A 17200-nucleotide genomic window follows, 5' to 3' on the forward strand; every position below is an offset into this window, starting at 1 on the left:
TTTATTCTTCAGCTCTGATTGGTTCTTTTTTATATTTTCCAATTCTTTGTTGAAGTTCTCACTGTTTTCCTCTATTCTTCTCCCCATTTCAGTGAGCGTCCTTATGACCATTAGTTTGTACTCTTTAGCAGGTAGAGTGTTTATCTCTGTTTTAGTTCTTTTTCTGAGAATGTGTCCTGTTCTTTTATTTGGAACATATTCCTTTGTCTCCTCATTTTGCCTGCTTCCTTGTGCTTATTTCTATGTATAGGTAGATCAGCTGTATCTCCTAATCTTGAAAATGTGGCCTTATGTAGGAGATGTCTTATAGGGTCCAGCAGCATGCCCCCCTCTCATCACCAGTGCCAAATGCTACATGGTGTCCCCTATTTGGGCTATGTGTGCCTTTCTGTTGAGATGAGGCTGCTATTGCTGTTGGTGTATGGGTAGGCTTGGCCAGCCCCTGAGCTGGCTGGTTGTACGACCCAGCCACATATGGCTGCTGTGGGCACATTATTGGGCAAGGCAATCCCTTGGCACAGCTGGCTGCAAGGTCTAATAGCACACAACTATTGCTGTTTTGTAAGTTAGGTCCCCAGTGTGGCTTGTTGCTAGACGCAGGAGCTCACAATTGCTGCAGGTCTCCAGTGCAGCTCCTGCAGAGCATGGCTGTTGTGGGCCCTCTTTTGGGTGGGGCAGGCCTCTGACTAGATCTGGCTATGTTGCCCTGCAGTACACACCTGCCTCTGGAGGGCAGATGGGTGTAGCCAACGCCAGGCGTGGCAGCACATAATCCTTTCAGGTGTTGAAAGGTGGGGTAGATCCCCAGTGTGGCTGTTTACAATAGCCAGCAGCACAAGTCTGCTGCAGACTGACATGCCCCACCCTGCTGCAGAGGTCCCACACAGCCTGCCTACACCAGCCCACAAATTCCCTGAGGGCTTCCTGGTGGGTGGGGCCAGCCCTTTGGACAGGCTGCCTGCCCTAGCTGTGCTCAGTTGCCTTGGGTGCTCTAGTGGGTGGGGCTGACCCCTGCACTAACAGGCTAGAGGAAGGAATCCAACTGGCAGCTGTGAGTTCTGTGTCAGCACAACTGCACTAGGTCACAGTAATGGCTGCTGCCTGTGTCTCAGTTTCTAGAGGGTGGGCCCAGCTGCCTCCTGCCTCTCTGGGATGCCTCTGAGCTTAGTAAGTGAGTCTCTTTTATCAATGGACTATGCACTTTCCTATCTGATGTTTTTGTGTTGCTTTCCAGATTGGGTGTATCTGTGTGTGGGCACTTTAAGAGCAGGCTTTTCCTTCTCTGAAGTTCTTTAGTTTTTCTCAGTGTATTCCCCATTGGTCTTCAAAGCCAGCAAAGCCAGGTATTATGGGATCTCATGTAGGTTGTGCTGAATCTAAAGGTTGAGATGCCCACTGTGGAGTTCAGATCCCCTGCTTCTCCGGTAAAAGCTTTGTCCCTTTGAGATGGCTCCTGGCTGTGAAGTACTGAGGCTAGGGTGTGGTTTTTGTCTTCAGCATAGCTGTATCTCTGCCTCTTCCACCCCCATCAGTGCTGTCCCTTTTGTGGGGGTTCTTTTTATCCAGTTTCCAGATCTTTCTCAGAGGAAATTGTTCCACAGGTAGTCATAGATTTCTTGTGTCCATGGAAGGAGGTGAGTGCAGTTCCTGCTACACCGTCATCTTCCAGACTCCTCTGGCAGGTTCTATCTTGAAGGGAAATCTGAGGGATATGCCTCCATTTTGCCACAGTGAATTTAAGATTCGCTTGCTGTAACAGACGCTTCACATGGGTCAAATCATATATGCAGCAGATCTTACAGCTGTTAAGGTTTCACAGAGAAGATGGGGGGAAAGTAATTGTTAAAAAAAAAAAAGAGAGAGTGGGATTTAAAGAGCCTGAGATTAAACTCTCTTCCATGAGGAAAATAATTCCTGGAGGATGAGATGAAAATTCCCGTCGACAGGCAGGCTGAAGCTGTATGATGGGGTTATGTTATAATGGCCAAAGGATCAGTAGCAAAGATTTCCTGGATCTCTGAGCACTGGGCTCAGTGTACAGTACAACCCAGATCCTAGGGCAAGGATCGTATGTCAATATTGAGGGGAGAGAAAGATGCAGTGGTGAGAGAGTGGAAGGGGTTAAACTAGCAAATTAGGAACAGATTCTGTTATGAGGAACATCAGAGCCCATTGTTGGTGTGGACGCTGTGAGTGAACAGGAAATTCTGCTGTGAGTGGCAGGAGTCTGCTGCCACTGAGAGAGTGAGGAAGGATTCATTAAGTGGGAACCTTGGAGTAATCGAAGCTGAAGACATAGGAAAGTTTTCAAATGCAGACCTGGTAGGGCATGATAGGAAACTGGACTTTGGGCAGAAACACATCTGGGAAGTGCTTCAGGGAACTCTGGGATCTTAGACCTAATAATCCTTGATCTAGCTACTCACCACTTTCCCTTTGAAATGCAGTTATAGGCATTCTACTCGGTATTGGTTGAAACTATACCTACTAATGAGAGACTCCACTAGTTTTAAAATCAGAGATTCCAATAAGAACCTGAGCATTTTCAGAAAAATCAGTTAAATAAAAAACAGGCAGCTTATCAAAGTGACCTGATTAAATGGAAATGGTATATTCAGAAACCTGTCTGTAAACAAGAGGAGACCACCTCCCTGAGGCCAAGACTGTCCCCATGAAATGATTTGCTTCTAACTTTGAAGGCTTGTGGCCCACTATATGAGTTTCTATATTCAGAAAAAGAAAAAAAAATGATGAGGCTTGGTTTGTGGATGGCAGTGCTTGGTTAATGGAGGAGACTTGTTGCTGAAAGAATGCCAGCTAACAGAAAACTTGTAAAGGAAAAAAATATGGGATATGTCAGCAAAATGGACAGAGTTATATACAGTGTGGGTAGCATAACCCCTACTGAGATAAGTAGATGACAGCTAGCTAGCTAGAGATAGATAGATAGATAGATAGATAGATAGATAGATAGATAGATTTATATATACATATAATGACTCAGTCAATGACCAGTGGTCTAACCATTTGTTTTGACATGTGGAACCCAGGGAATAAGACTTAAAAATACCAACATTTGGGGGCTGGCCCAGTGGCTTAGTGATTGAGTTCACATGCTCTGCTTTGGTGGCCTGGGGTTCACAGGTTTCGATCCCAGGCATGGACCTACACACTGCTCATCAAGCCATGCTGTGGTGGCATCCCACATACAAAATAGAAGAAGATTGCCACAGATGTTAGCTCAGGGACAATCTTCCTCAAGGAAAAAGAGGAATATTGGCAACAGGTGTTAGCTCAGGGCCAATCTTCCTCAAACACACACACACAAAATACCATCATTTGGATGCTGGGCTTAAAGGAAAAACCATGAGCTCTTTATGTGAAAATATGGATTTGTCTTGTCCATGCCCTTCAGTCACATTCAGACGAAGAAAGTACTAGTGATTGAGACAAGATCTATTTATTTGTGTGTGCTTTGGCAGTGTTAGGTCCCTGAGATGAGAGTGCATGGGGCTGTAAGCTAAGTTTCAATAGACACATTTCAAAAAATTGCTCGTTTCTTGGGATTGTCCAGCTTGTAACTAGCCAAAGATGTATTTATGTTTTAGTCAGTAAACAGATCCCAAGGTTACATGGCTCATCACCCTTGGGAGCAATAAATGATAACTAGTTTTTCTGTGGTATGGACACTTTTTTTGGTTTTGACTTTGTGACTGAGCCTTGGCAAAGACAAAAAGATAAGACTATCCACAAATACAGACCCAAAGTTATATATCAACAGATCAGGAAATAGCGTCTTCTAGCACAGTAAATACACAATATGAAGGAGCAGGAAATGTAATGTGAAGTAATCCTTTCGATAATTCATAACCACAAAGCAGAGGAATAAATGAAAATGGGCATTTTAAGCAATTATTAGACAAAATAAGGGGGGTGATAGAGTATTAAGAAGTAGTGTTCCAGATTAAAAGAGTGTGTTTCAACTCACATTAAAAGGCAATAAAGGTAGATCACCAGTTGAATTATTTCTAAGAGATGGAGTTGGGGGGTAGAGATGAAAGATGTAACTCAAAGTGTAATTACCTAAGTAATTTTTTAGATAATTTTTATTCCAGTCATTATTTTAAGAGCAGAGATTCAGTTATGTGTCTCCAAGATAGGAACAGTAGAATTCCAGTAATCTGTGACTTGTTATACAAATGTGACTGCTAGAATTTCATTAATAATGTTGATGGGCTGGATCAGCCCTGCTTCTCATGACTGAGGCAGATCTGTTGCTTATAGTGTCCTTCCCCAGGGCGCTGGGCGGGGGGCGGGGAACTCCACAGACACCGTGACTGCAGGTTGGAATGAACAGAGGGAAGAGTTTGGTCGTGCCATATTTGCTGCTCACTATTTGGAGTATTTCTCAAAGCTGTCTCCTCTCATAGGGCAAAGGAAAGATGCAGATGGAGAGAAAGAAAAGAGCTAGCAGCATCAGGCAACCCTATATTGGCATTTAAAGAAGAGTAGAGAACAGGAGAATGTGCTGTTAGCATTCTTACTCTATGTGTCTGTACCCCTTAAGGAAGGATCTTGAGAGGAGACTCCAGCACTGATCTAGTCATCCCGAGTCTATTGCTGTAGACTTGGATAAAGGCTATCCTGTATGGGCAATAATAAATGAACATTGTGGATGTGGCCGATTCCTAATGGGATACTTATAATTTGGGAATAGAAGTGGGAATAATAGGTTATTTAATCGGTGTTGAGTTTTTCTCCTTAGAACCCAGGCAAAAATTTACCTGACCAAACAGCCAGCCAGACTATGAACAGAAATGCAAAACAGATACCATGTTTTGGAATGTATCAAGGTATTGAAATTTATACCAACTTCCTAAATATAATGGAAAAGATCTAAAGTGGCTTACTCTACATAAATGACTATGTGACACTCTACATACGTACTCTGCATAAATGACTACATGACACTCTACATACTTACTCTACATGAATGACTACATGACACTCTACATACGTACTCTGCATAAATGACTACATGACACTCTACATGCGTACTCTACGTGAATGACTACATGACACTCTACATACGTACTCTACGTGAATGACTACATGACACTCTACATACGTACTCTACGTGAATGACTACATGACACTCTACATACGTACTCTACGTGAATGACTACATGACACTCTACATACGTACTCTACGTGAATGACTACATGACACTCTACATACGTACTCTACGTGAATGACTACATGACACTACATACGTACTCTACATAAATGTGCATAAGCAAAATGACATTGCTTTTGTAGATGGCTTCTAAGTCCTATATGAAAAATAGTCTTGATATAACATGGTGCAATGATAATTGGTTTAGGAGCCATGAACCAGAATTTAAAAAAAACTAATTTTTATGAATCAGAGATATAATAAAGAAAAGGCGGTAAAATGGAAGCCCATGAAGAGTTTCTGTTTCTGGATCCTGGCCAAGAGTTACAGGTGCAGAAGCTTTGTGAACATGGACAATGTAAACTTAAAGGGTTTTGAGACAGTGGGTTTATATGCAACTATTCCATACAAATAGCCAGAACTATTATTAATGCTAGGAATTATGGGAGCAAATGTCCATAGTTAGACAATGGCTGGGGATTCTGGGATCACAGTTTAGGGAAGCACAAAACTAGACTCGCTTTGGGACAGCAGTGACAGGCAAGCCATTATTAGACCTTGTGAGCTGAAATATAACCCAGGTGAATGGTTCTCAGGCCCGTTCTATTTTCCCACTGGTGGGAGTAGACTTACGGACTGATAATGCCTCTGTTGGGAACCAAGTCTCATTGGATCATGTGTTATTATATTAATAAAATATGTCTGAATCCCTTTTAATGGCTGCAAAAATTTCTGCTGCGTGAATGCTGTCTGTATGACCTGCCTGCCTCCTTTTATTGATGTTCCTGTTCTTTCAAACACATTACATGAATGGCAGTGGCTCTTGATCGTCCTGCTCAGGAGATTCCCCATGACTTCAGTTCATTTCCAGCCTTGGGGGACATGGGAGGCAGTTCTCCCTTTACACCGTGTCTCCATGTAAGTCCATAAAGTGTGGATAAAAAAGTCTAGGACTGTTTATTTGAAAGTTTTCTACAAGTGACCAGTGGTTAGGAGAAGAGCACAGGCACAGCTGGTCCTGAGTCTCTCCCGCTTTGCTCGCTGGTCTCCTCCGTCCTTTCCTCCATCTCCTTTTGTTGTGAGTTGCCGCTCTGGCTCTCTCCTCAGCCCAGGGCCTCCTTCTAGGGCTGACTTATCCAGGAGGCACCGCAGGCAAGGGCCTAGGGCCACTACACTTTTAGGGACCCACGAAAATGTTTTAATTTTAATTTCTTTTAAAATCAAAAGAAAAATTAATACAATGATAACATATAACGATGCTTCCAGCCTGGATTATATTCTTCTTCATACCAACAGTTATAAAATATAATTTTTAGTATTTTTTATGACAGAAGGGGCCTATGAAGGTAAAGCATAGGGACCAGCCCTGCTTGGACTAAGTTGGTGATTTATTTGAGTCTTTGGTGTGAGTTAGGGGCACAGAATTATCCTCCGAGATACACATGAGAAAAAAAAGGGAGAGTGAATAAGACTAATACTTTGAGATCAAGCCCTGCCACAAACACATGTATCTGAGCACTTGTCCAATTATTTTCTTGGAATAATTGTAAAAACTGGGATGTCACGGTATACAAATGTTGCAGGCATCTGATTTGTTTTACCACAGTCACCTTTCAGAAAATGTTAACAATTCATACTCCTATGACCAGTGGATGAGGGTACCTAGTTCTCCACCTCCTGTTCAATGTGGACTCCTGTTCAATGGGGAATACTATTATTCTTTTTCCTCTTCGTGAATCTGACAGAGTACAAACGCCATCTCCATATTTTAACTTTTTTTTTTGGTGAGGAAGATTGGCCCTGAGCTAACATCTGCTGCCAGTCTTCCTCTGTTTTGTATGTAGGATGGCTTGATGAGTGGTCTGTAGGTCTGCACCCAGGATCCAAACCTGCAAACCCGGGCCCGCCGAAGCGGAGTGCTTTAACTCAACCACGAAACCACTGGGCCCACCCCTTAACTTTCTTTTAATGCTAGTGAAGTAGGACTTCTTTTTCTTGTGCTTATTGGCTGTTTCAGTTCTTTCATTGTTTGCCTGTACATTTTCTTTGCCCATTCCTCAGTTAGAGTTTTCATTGTTTTCTCACTGATAAGTGAGAATGTATATATTTAAGAACGATAACCATGCTACATCATATGGGTTGCAATATCTGTTCCCAGTTTCTCACTTGCTTTTATATTTGTCTGTCGTTTTGTTTAGAACCTCTCTGTGGGAGGAAAGATGGCTGTCAGTAACCCCAGGCCTAGCTCCTTTATCTCACAAACAAGGAGAGACGATCTGCCTTACTAGCTGCAGCCCAAAACACAGGAAGGACTCCACATGGCTTAGCCTGGGTCCTGCTCTCGTTCTTTACCAAGCACCATACCCAGAGAATGCAGAGAAAGCTCAAGCAAGACTCTGATTGGCCCGATCTAGGATGTGTGGCCGTTCCAGTCTGTGGAGATGGAGGAGCAGGCACTGTGCTTGACAGCCAAACCACGGCTGCACAGAGCTGGTGGGTGGGAAATTGTTCCTGATGCAGAAACCAGAAACAGTGTAATTACCACAGTTAATTACAGCAGTGTGCCACAGCAATTGTTCCCAAATTGAGAGCCAGTTGTCTGGAAATCATTTTTTGAATAATCACTTAATCCCCAAATATGTTTGGACAGATACCAGGACAAAAATTCTGACCAAATACCATTTTGAATTTGAAATTTCAGCACTTGAAAATGCTGAATTACAGTTAAACTTATTTCTTTGCTATATACTACAGGAGTTCCCAGAGCCTTTGATAGGCTAAATATGAATTAAGGATCTCTAAACTGTGTATAGAATATGAAGTTTTTCACCCTTATTATCATCAAGCACTTTCTTACATATCTGCTCTGTTTTCAAGAGAATATAGTTTGGTAAAATGCTGCCATATATTAAATTTTTATAAACACAATTATTTTTGGACTTTTTGCTTTATTCCATTGATCTGTTTTGTTAGGTTAGTGGTAAGAAATGGATTATGCTGATGTGATGGTTAATTTTATGTGTCAGTTTCTGGGCTAAAGGATGGTAAAACATTATTTCTGGGTGTGTCCATGAGAATGTGTCCAGAAGATAATTAGCATTTGAATCAGCAGACCGAGTAAGGAAAATCCCCTCCCCAGTGTGAGTAGGCCCCGTTCAATATGTTGAGGGCCCAAATAGAACAAAAAGGTGGAGGAAGGACAAATTCGCTCTCTGTTGAGCTGGGACGCCTTCTTCTCCTGCCCTTGGCCATCAACGCTCCTGGTTCTCCAGCCTTCAGACTCAGACTGGGACACACACTCTTGGCTCTCGTGGTTCTCAGGCCTTCCGACTTGAACTGAAACTACAACACCAGCTCTCCTGGGCCTCCAACTTGCAGATGGCAGATCATGAGATTTCTCAGCCTCTGTACTCACGTGAGCCAATCCCACATAATAGATGGATCTCTTTCTATATATCTATATATGTCCTATTGGTTCTGTTTCTCTGGAGCACCCTGACTAATATAAGTGAGATGCTGTTAACCAAGAGACCTGAGAATATCATCCATCTCACTCCTCTGCCTGCCCTTGACACACACTCCCCAGCTGCATGAGAATTATGCAAGGCAAAGTAATACTTTACTGTTAGCAAGGGCTTTGTCCCCAACCCCCCGCGAGAGAACAATAGTGAGCTTGATTAAGCCATGTCCAACTATGGCCTGTGTGCTCTCCCACCCCAGTACCTAACCCTGGATCTCAGGGTTTACCATAGAGTGGAATTGAAAGCCATACCTGCCGCACCAGAGGAAAGAGAAGCAAAGGAATGTAGCAGATGTACATCCCAGGCCTATCCTATGTGAGTAAAGATAAAAGTGTTACAAACTCCAGGAGGAGCTGCACCCAGACATGGAAGAAAAATAGAGAAGAGATCACAGCCTGGGTCATTATGACTTTTTATTTCCTTTGAATACTCCACTCCAAATAACAGGACCCAGTCAGTTCGATGGAATATGACAAACTGAGTTTAGTATATCTGCTACAGGTGGAAGGAGAGGGCTAGAATGAATACGAGGAGCTTGAACTCCTCATAGAGGCCAGTTACTTCATTCTTACTCCAGTAAGATCCTTTTTATTATTATTATCGTAATCTAGTACATTTTCTCATCTCTCGTAGAGAAATCGCTCCTCATTTTTTCTTTTTTCAATTTTATTTTTTTGCTATTCTCACTTCTCCATGAACTCTGGGATCATTTTGTCAAGTTATTAGAAAATCACGTTAATATTTTTCATTGGGATTATTGTAATTGTGGTTGTGTTCGATTTATCATTTAAATTAGTGAAAATTGACACTTCTCGGAGCAGTTTTCCAATTTAGGAAACTAGCTCCATATTTATTCAATTTATTTGTGTACTGTCATTTATTTCTTAGTTGCTTTCCTCTAAGGACACTTTTTGTGCTCTGCCTCTCAGCTGCTGCTTTTCGTCCACTGTCTTTTTCATTTCTTCCCTAGGCCTTCTGCCCCACGTTCCTTGCTCTTTCTTCTCCTCCCGGTGTGATGATACATTCTTGTATTACAACAAGTTTGTCTAAGTGTATGTATGTATTTGACTCAACAGCTTAACAGTTTTATAATTTATATGTAATAATTAGGACTTAAATAAATTTATCAACTAGTAGGTTATTTAATGTCAAAGAACTTTTGCATAAAATTTCCTTTGTATCTATTTTAATGCTAAATTTGTTATTTATATTCCAATAAAACTATGAACATCAATTGTATTAAACATTTATTAAAAAACAGACTATAATGCAGCTTTAGTATTGATGTATTCTGTTGAACTGTTAACATAACTTAAAAGCAAGACAAATAGTATCTTTGTAAATAGAATGATTAAAAACTTTATCCTATTCTAAAACCTTGATACTTTCGATTAAGTCCTTCTTTACTTTTTCTGCTTCTGATTCCTTTATAGAGGTGTAGTAATGCGTATTTTGTTGCCCTCCCAGGCTGACAGCCTTCCTATAAGCAGGCTCTATTCATTGCTGTCCTCTCAAATTCTGTCAATCAGGATGTTGATTTCAGGAATAACCATCACCAAAATCTGGGTTAGATGCCATATTAGGTTTCCTAGGGCTACAAATACCACAAACTGAGCGAGAGAAACTTATTCTCTCACATTTCTCAAGGCCCGAAGTCCAAAAGCAAGGTGTTGGCTGGGCCATGTTCCCACTGAAGCCTCCAGGACATGATGCTTCCTTGCTCTTGCAGCTTCTAATAGCCCATGGCATTCCTTGGCTTGTGGCAGCCTAACTCCCATCTCCGCCTCAGCTTCACATGGTCTTCTGCTCTCTGTGTCTGTCTGTGTCTTCATATAGCATTCCCCTCTCTGTATCTCTTCTCTACTTATAAGGGCCCTGGTCATATTGGATTAGGGCCTATCCTAACAACCTCATCTTAACTTGATTACATCTGCAAGGACTCCATTTCCAAATGTCATTCTGAGGTACAAGAGGTTAGTACTGAACGTATCTTTTGGAGGGACTCAACCTCATCCGTAATAGGTGCCTTGTCTGGGGATGCTGATATCTCTCCTGTGGTAACTTATTTTTCTGCCTCCTATGCAAAGCAGAAACTAGCTGTCTCCACTGTATCTCCAGTCGGATATAGGCACGATCCCTTTCCTCCTTCTTTCTCATACTTGGAGTGTGGATGCGAAGCCATAGATGGAGCAGCCGTCTTGTGACTGTGAGATAAGAGGCATGAGTGGAAAAGCCACATGCTAAGGATGATGGAGCAGGAAAACAGGAAGAGAAGGAAATATTGACATCTTGTTGCTATGGCACCAGCCCTGAACTCCCCACCTTGGACTTACTATTATTTTAGAAAGATTATACCCCATTGTAGTTGTCACTGTAGATGAGTTTTTGTGCAACGAGTACACCTTCCCTCCCTTCAAAAACAACCTCGAAACAGTGCAACTCAAAATGAAACAGCTATATTAATGGACTGCTTCCTCAGGCCTAACTGCTCATGCAAATCTATGAAGTCAATCATGCTTAGTAGCGATGGAGGATTGGCATATCTGAGCAGCTCAACACAAGCAGATAGCGTCTTTTTTTAAATAACAAATAGTGTATATTTTAGTTCTATTTTTCTTGTTCTTTCTCTTTTAAGTCAGTGTGATCTTCCACATTTTCACACCTACTAGTAAGGTTGTAAAGTCCAGTCTCGTTGGTGACAGATGTCCTCCTTACTAAAGGACTGTCAGCACCAACCCACCTGTGCACGTGTGATGGTGTTTTGCTTCATCTTTGCCAACTTTAATTTCAGATATCAGTGACCTCAGACACTGCCCAGAGCAGAGTTCCCGTTTGGTTTCTGATCTGGCTGGCTACTTCTCAGTCCTTTCTCTGCCTCACTCAGCTTTCCTAATACTGACTTTGGCCTAAGTTCTTAACCCTTCTTTTAACTGGCAGCCCCATGGAATCCTGGCTAAGCCTTCCTATATTGGGTTAATGAAAATGGTAATCCGCTAGCAAGACTGAGCAAGAAGAAAAAGAGAGAAAACAAAAGTTGCCAATAGCAGGAATAAAACAAAGGACACTAATGGAGGCCCTTGAGAAATTAAAAGAATAGTAAATGAATATAACAACTAACTTTTTGTCAAAAGATTCAACAGTTTCAATGGAATATGCAGGTTCTTTAATGAGTCTACTTCCAAAATCAACATGAGAATAAAGAAAAAAATATGAATTGCCTCATGTCAAAAATTGTGAAAGGTCTGAGACTGTATCCTGCTTGCAAGCTAACAAGCCGGTCAGTCGCAGTTTCAAAGATACTGAAAGAAAATACGAGACTTGGGTGAGAGACAAAGGACAGTATTTTCCTTACAGCAATGGTAATGAGTTAAAGCTTTTAAAAATATTTCTATTTCTTAAATTTTATTTATATTAAAGATATACATATGCATAATTTAAGAAATCAAATAATTCTATAAGGCTTGTAATAAAACAGTTGCCCCTGGAACCACAGCTGACAGGACATGCTTTAGAAGATGCTTTAGGGGCCGGCTCCGTGGCTGAGTGGTTAAGATCGCGCGCTCCGCTGCAGTGGCCCAGGGTTCGGATTCTGGGCGCGGACATGGCACTGCTCGTCAGGCCACGTTGACGCGGCGTCCCACATCCCACAACTAGAAGGACATGCAACTAAGATATACAGCTGTGTACAGGGGGGTTTGGGGAGACAAAAGCAGAAAAAAAAAGAAAAAAAGATTGGCAACAGTTGTTAGCCCAGGTGCCAATCTTTGGAAAAAAAAAAAAAAAAGAAAGAAGATGCTTTAGCATAGAAGCCGCAAGCGGAAAACAGGAAAGAAAAAAATTGAGAACTAAAACATTCAAAGGAAACAGCAAAATAGCTGTTGAAACCACCATTTCCTTTGGATTGAGCAAGTTTAAAGTAATTTTCTTCTTAGAAATGAGGGCTTGACTAAACTAAAAATGTGGAACTAGTTGAATAGTGTAAACATTGATTGTGTAAGTCTCAAGGCTATAAAATTATATTGGCTACATTATCTCTTGGACCATTTATGTCTTGTATTCCTACCTGTAAACATTCAGGTTGTGTTCAGATGCCAAACAAATTTAACTCATGAATGACTGAATCTACAACATTATTCAGTATGATGTAAGCACTTCATTAACACAAGCACTAAGCTATTAATATTTGTTCGTTTCTGCCTGTTTATTGCTTTAGAAAGTACATTTATCCTGTTTGAATTTATAATGATTTTTTAAATTAGGCCATCACAATTATCTTAGGATATTTGATGTACTATAAATGAGGACTAAATATTCAAAATAAAATGTGGAAAAAATTATTTAAATGTAATTTTTTTTAGAAAAATCAAAGGGAAAATTTAGAAATTGGGTTCTTTTATTCTCATATTTAACAAATGTTTAACTGAAATTTGCAACAATGGACTAATTCTTTGAAACAGGAAAGAATAAAACGTGTTGCTTGAAGAGATTGGCATAATTTTTTAACAAAGTTAAGAAGTCATACAAAACAGCATATTTCACTTTACATTTGACATTCAAAGTAAAGAAGGTCATTAAAATATATAAATATCAGGGCTCTTCATCAATTTTCCCAAGGTATCTTATATTCCTGTGACATTTAAATCAGTCTCTTTTTTTCCAGTTGTTTTATTGAGGTCTTATTGGTTTATAACATCATATGATTTAGAGTGCACATTATTGTTTATCAATTTCTATATAGACTGCATCATGCTCACCACCAGAAGTCTAATTTTTATCCATCACCATACATATGTGCCCCTTTATCCCTTTGACCCAAATCGTAGTCCCCTTCCCCTCTGGAAACCACTAATCTATTCTCTTTATCCATGTGTTCGTTTATCATCCACATATGAGTGAAATCATGCAGTATTTGTCTTTCTCTGTCTGGCTTATTTCGCTTAACATCTATGTTGTTGGGATGATTTGGGGATGGGATCTCAAAGTGGGGTGATTTTGTCTTTTTCTGTGGCTGAGCAGTATTCCATTGTATGTATTTACCACATCTTCTTTATCCATTCATCCATAAAAGGACACTGGGGTTGCTTCCATGTCTTGGCTATTGTGAATGATGCTGCAGTGCACATAGGGGTGCATAAATCTCTTTGACTTGTTGATTTCAAGTTCTTTAGATAAATACCCAGTAGTGGGATAGCTGGATCATATGGTATTTCTGTTTTTAATATTTTGAGAAACCTCCATACTATCTTCCATAGTGGCTGCACCAGTTTGTGTTCCCACCAGCAGTGCACGAGGATTCCCTTTTCTCCACACCCTCTCCAACATTTGTTGTTTTTTGTCTTGGTAATCATAGCCATTCTGACAGGTGTAAGGTGATATCTCATTGTAGTTTTGATTTCCATTTCCCTAATATTTAGTGATGTTGAACATCTCTTCATGTGTCTGTTGGTCACCTGTGTATCTTCTTTGGAAAAATGTCTGTTCAGATCCTCTGCCCAGTTTTTGACTGGGTTTGTTTTTTTGTTGTTGAGTTGTATGACTTCTTTATATATATTTTGGAAATTAACCCCTTGTCCGATATATGATTTGCAAATATTCTCTCCCATGATTGGTAAGTTGTCTTTTAATTTTGTTATTGCTTTCCTTTGCCTTGCAGAAGCTTTTTAGTCTGATATAGTCCCATTTGTTAATTTTTTCTTTTGTTTCCCTTGCCTGAGTGGACATGGTATTCGAAAAGATGCTGCTAAGACCAATGTCAAAGAGTGTACTGCCTATATTTTCTTGTAGGAGTTTTATGGTTATAGGTTTAACATTCAAGTCTGTAATCCATTTTGAGTTAATTTTTGTAGATGGTGCAAGATAATGGTCTACTTTCATACTTTTTCACATGGCTGTCCAGTCTCCCCAAAACCACTTAATGAAGAGACTTTCCTTTCGCCATTGTATATTCTTGGCTCCTTTGTCAAAGATTAACTGTCCGTAGATGTGTGGTTTTATTTCTGGGCTTTCAATTCTGTATCATTGATCTGCATGTCTGTTTTTCTGCCAGTACCATGCTGTTTTGATTATTGTAGGTTTGTAGTATATTTTGAAATCAGGGATTGTGATGCTTTGTTCTTTTTTCTCAGGATTTCTTTGGCTATTCAAGACCTTTTGTTGTTCCATATAAATTTTAGAATTCTTTGTTCTGTTTCCGTGAAGAATGTCATTGGGCTGATTGGGATTGCATTGAATCTGTAGATTGCTTTAGTAATATTGACATTTTAACTATGTTTGTTCTTTCCATCCATAAACATAGAATATCTTTCCATTTCTTTATATTGCCTTCAATTTCTTTCAATAATGTCTTACAGTTTTCAGTGTACAGGTCTTTCACCTCTTTGGTTAAATTTATTCCTAGATATTTTGTTCTTTTTGTTGTGATTATAAATGGGATTGTATTCTTGACTTCCCTTTCTACTAGTTTGTTATTAGTGTATAGAAATGCAACTGATTTTTTAAATTGATTTTGTACCCTGCAACTTTGCTATAGTTGTTGATTATTTCTAATAGTTTTCTGATGGATTCTTTTGGATTTTCTATATAAAGGATCATATCATCTGCAAACAGTGAGAGTTTCATTTATTCCTTTCCAATTTAGATTCTTTTTATTTTTTTCTTGCCTAATTGCTCTGGCCAAAACCTCCAGTACCATGTCAAATAAGAGCGGCAAAGTGGGCACTTTTGTCTTGTTTCTGTTCTTAGAAGGATGGCTTTTAGTTTTTCACTGTTAAGTATGATGTTGGCTGTGGGTTTGTCATATATGACCTTTATTATGTTGAGGTACTTTCCTTCTATACCCATTTTATTAACAGTTTTTAATCATAAATGGATGTTGGATCTTGTCAGATGCTTTCTCTGCATCTATTGAAATTATCATGTGATTTTTATTCCTCATTTTGTTAATGTGGTGGGTTGCATTCATTGCTTTGTGGATGTTGAACCATCTCTGAATCCCTGGCATAAGTCCCACTTGATCATGGTGTACGATCCTTTTAATGTATTGCTGAATTCGGTTTACCAAGATTTTGTTGAGAATTTTTGCATCTATGTTCATTGGCAATATTGGCCTGTAATTTTCCTTCTTTGTGTTATCCTTGCCTGGTTTTTGTGTCAGGGTAATGTTGGCCTCATCATTTGAGTTAGGAAGCATTCTATCTTCTGCAATTTTTTGGAATAGTTTGAGAAAGATAGGTAATAAATCTTCTTGTGATGCTTAGTAGAGTTCTACAGAGAAGCCATCCAGTCCTGGACTTTTGGTTTTTGGGAGGTTTTTGATCACTGTTTTGATCTCATGTGATTGGTCTATTCAGATTCTCTATTTCTTCTTGATTCAGTTTTGGGAGGTTGTATGAGTCTAAGAATTTATCCATTTCTTCTAGGTTATCCAATTTGTTGGCGTATAGTTTTTCATAGGATTCCCTTATAATCCTTTGTATTTCTGTGGTATCCATTATAATTTCTCCTCTTTAATTTCTAATTTTATTGATTTGAGCCCTCTCTCTTTTTTTCTTAGTGAGTCTGGCTAAGGGTTTGTCAATTTTTTTAATCAGGAACCAGCTCTTAGTTTCATTGATCCTTTTTACTGTTTTTTTTTGGTCTCTATTTCATTTATTTCTGTTCTAATTTTTATTATTTCCCTTCTTTGGGCTTTGTTTCTTCTTTGTCTAGTTCTGTTAGGTGTAGTTTAAGATTACTTATTTGAGATTTTTCTTGTTTGTTGAGGTGGGCCTGTATTGCTATGAATTTCCCCCTTATAAATGCTTTTGCTGCATCCCATAAGAGTTGGTATGTTGCATTTTCATTTTCTTTTGTCTCCAGGTATTTTTTAATTTCTCCTTTGATTTTTTAATTGATTCAGTGGTGTTCAGTAGCATGTTGTTTAGTCTCCACATATTTGGGACTTTCCCAGCTTTTTTCTTGTAGTTGATTTCTAGTTTTATAGCATTGTGGTCAGAAAAGATGCTCTATATGATTTCAATCTTCTAAAATTTATTGAGGCTTGCCTTGTTTCCCAACATATGGTCTATTTTTGAGAATATTCCATGTGCACTAGACAAGAATGTGTATTCTGCTGTTTTTGGATGGAATGCACTATATATGTTAAGTCCATCTGATTAAGTGTTTCATTTAAATCCACTGTTTCCTTGTTGACTTTCCATCTGGATGATCTATCCATTGATGTAGCTAGGGTGTTGAGGTCCACTATTCTTATTGTGTTGCTATTAATTTCTCCCTATAGATCTGTTAATAGTTGCTTTATATACTTTGGTGCTCCTGTGTTAGGTGCATATGTATTCATAAGTATTATGTCCTCTTGGTGGAAAGTCCCTTTTATCATTATATACTGTCCCTCTTTGTCTCTCATTGTCTTTTTTATCTTGAAGTGTGCTTTGTCTGGTAGAAGTGTAGCAACACCTGCTTCTTTTGTTTGCCACTTTCTGGGAGTATCATCTTCCAACCTTT

The 17200-nt window shown here is 39.6% G+C and overlaps 1 protein-coding gene across 8 annotated transcripts in view; it reads left to right on the forward strand.

The window, feature by feature from the left end:
* The first annotated feature begins 975 nt into the window (after positions 1-975).
* GLIPR1 (GLI pathogenesis related 1) overlaps positions 976-17200 on the forward strand; it is a 46213-nt gene continuing 29988 nt past the window's right edge. For 2 of the 8 annotated variants that reach the window (XR_011534668.1, XR_011534666.1), the window contains exon 1: positions 1019-1167. Coding sequence is in view for 1 of the 8 variants with exons in the window: in XM_070599979.1 (XP_070456080.1) it covers positions 1153-1167 (15 nt within the window). In the remaining 7 variants the exon portion in view is untranslated. Of the gene's footprint in view, positions 1172-17200 lie in introns of all 8 variants that reach the window. The other 6 variants (XM_008521724.2, XM_008521723.2, XM_070599979.1 and 3 more) reach the window with 6 other exon arrangements.

This window comes from Equus przewalskii, chromosome 29, assembly GCF_037783145.1.
Source record: "Equus przewalskii isolate Varuska chromosome 29, EquPr2, whole genome shotgun sequence".
Lineage (NCBI taxonomy): Eukaryota > Metazoa > Chordata > Mammalia > Perissodactyla > Equidae > Equus > Equus przewalskii.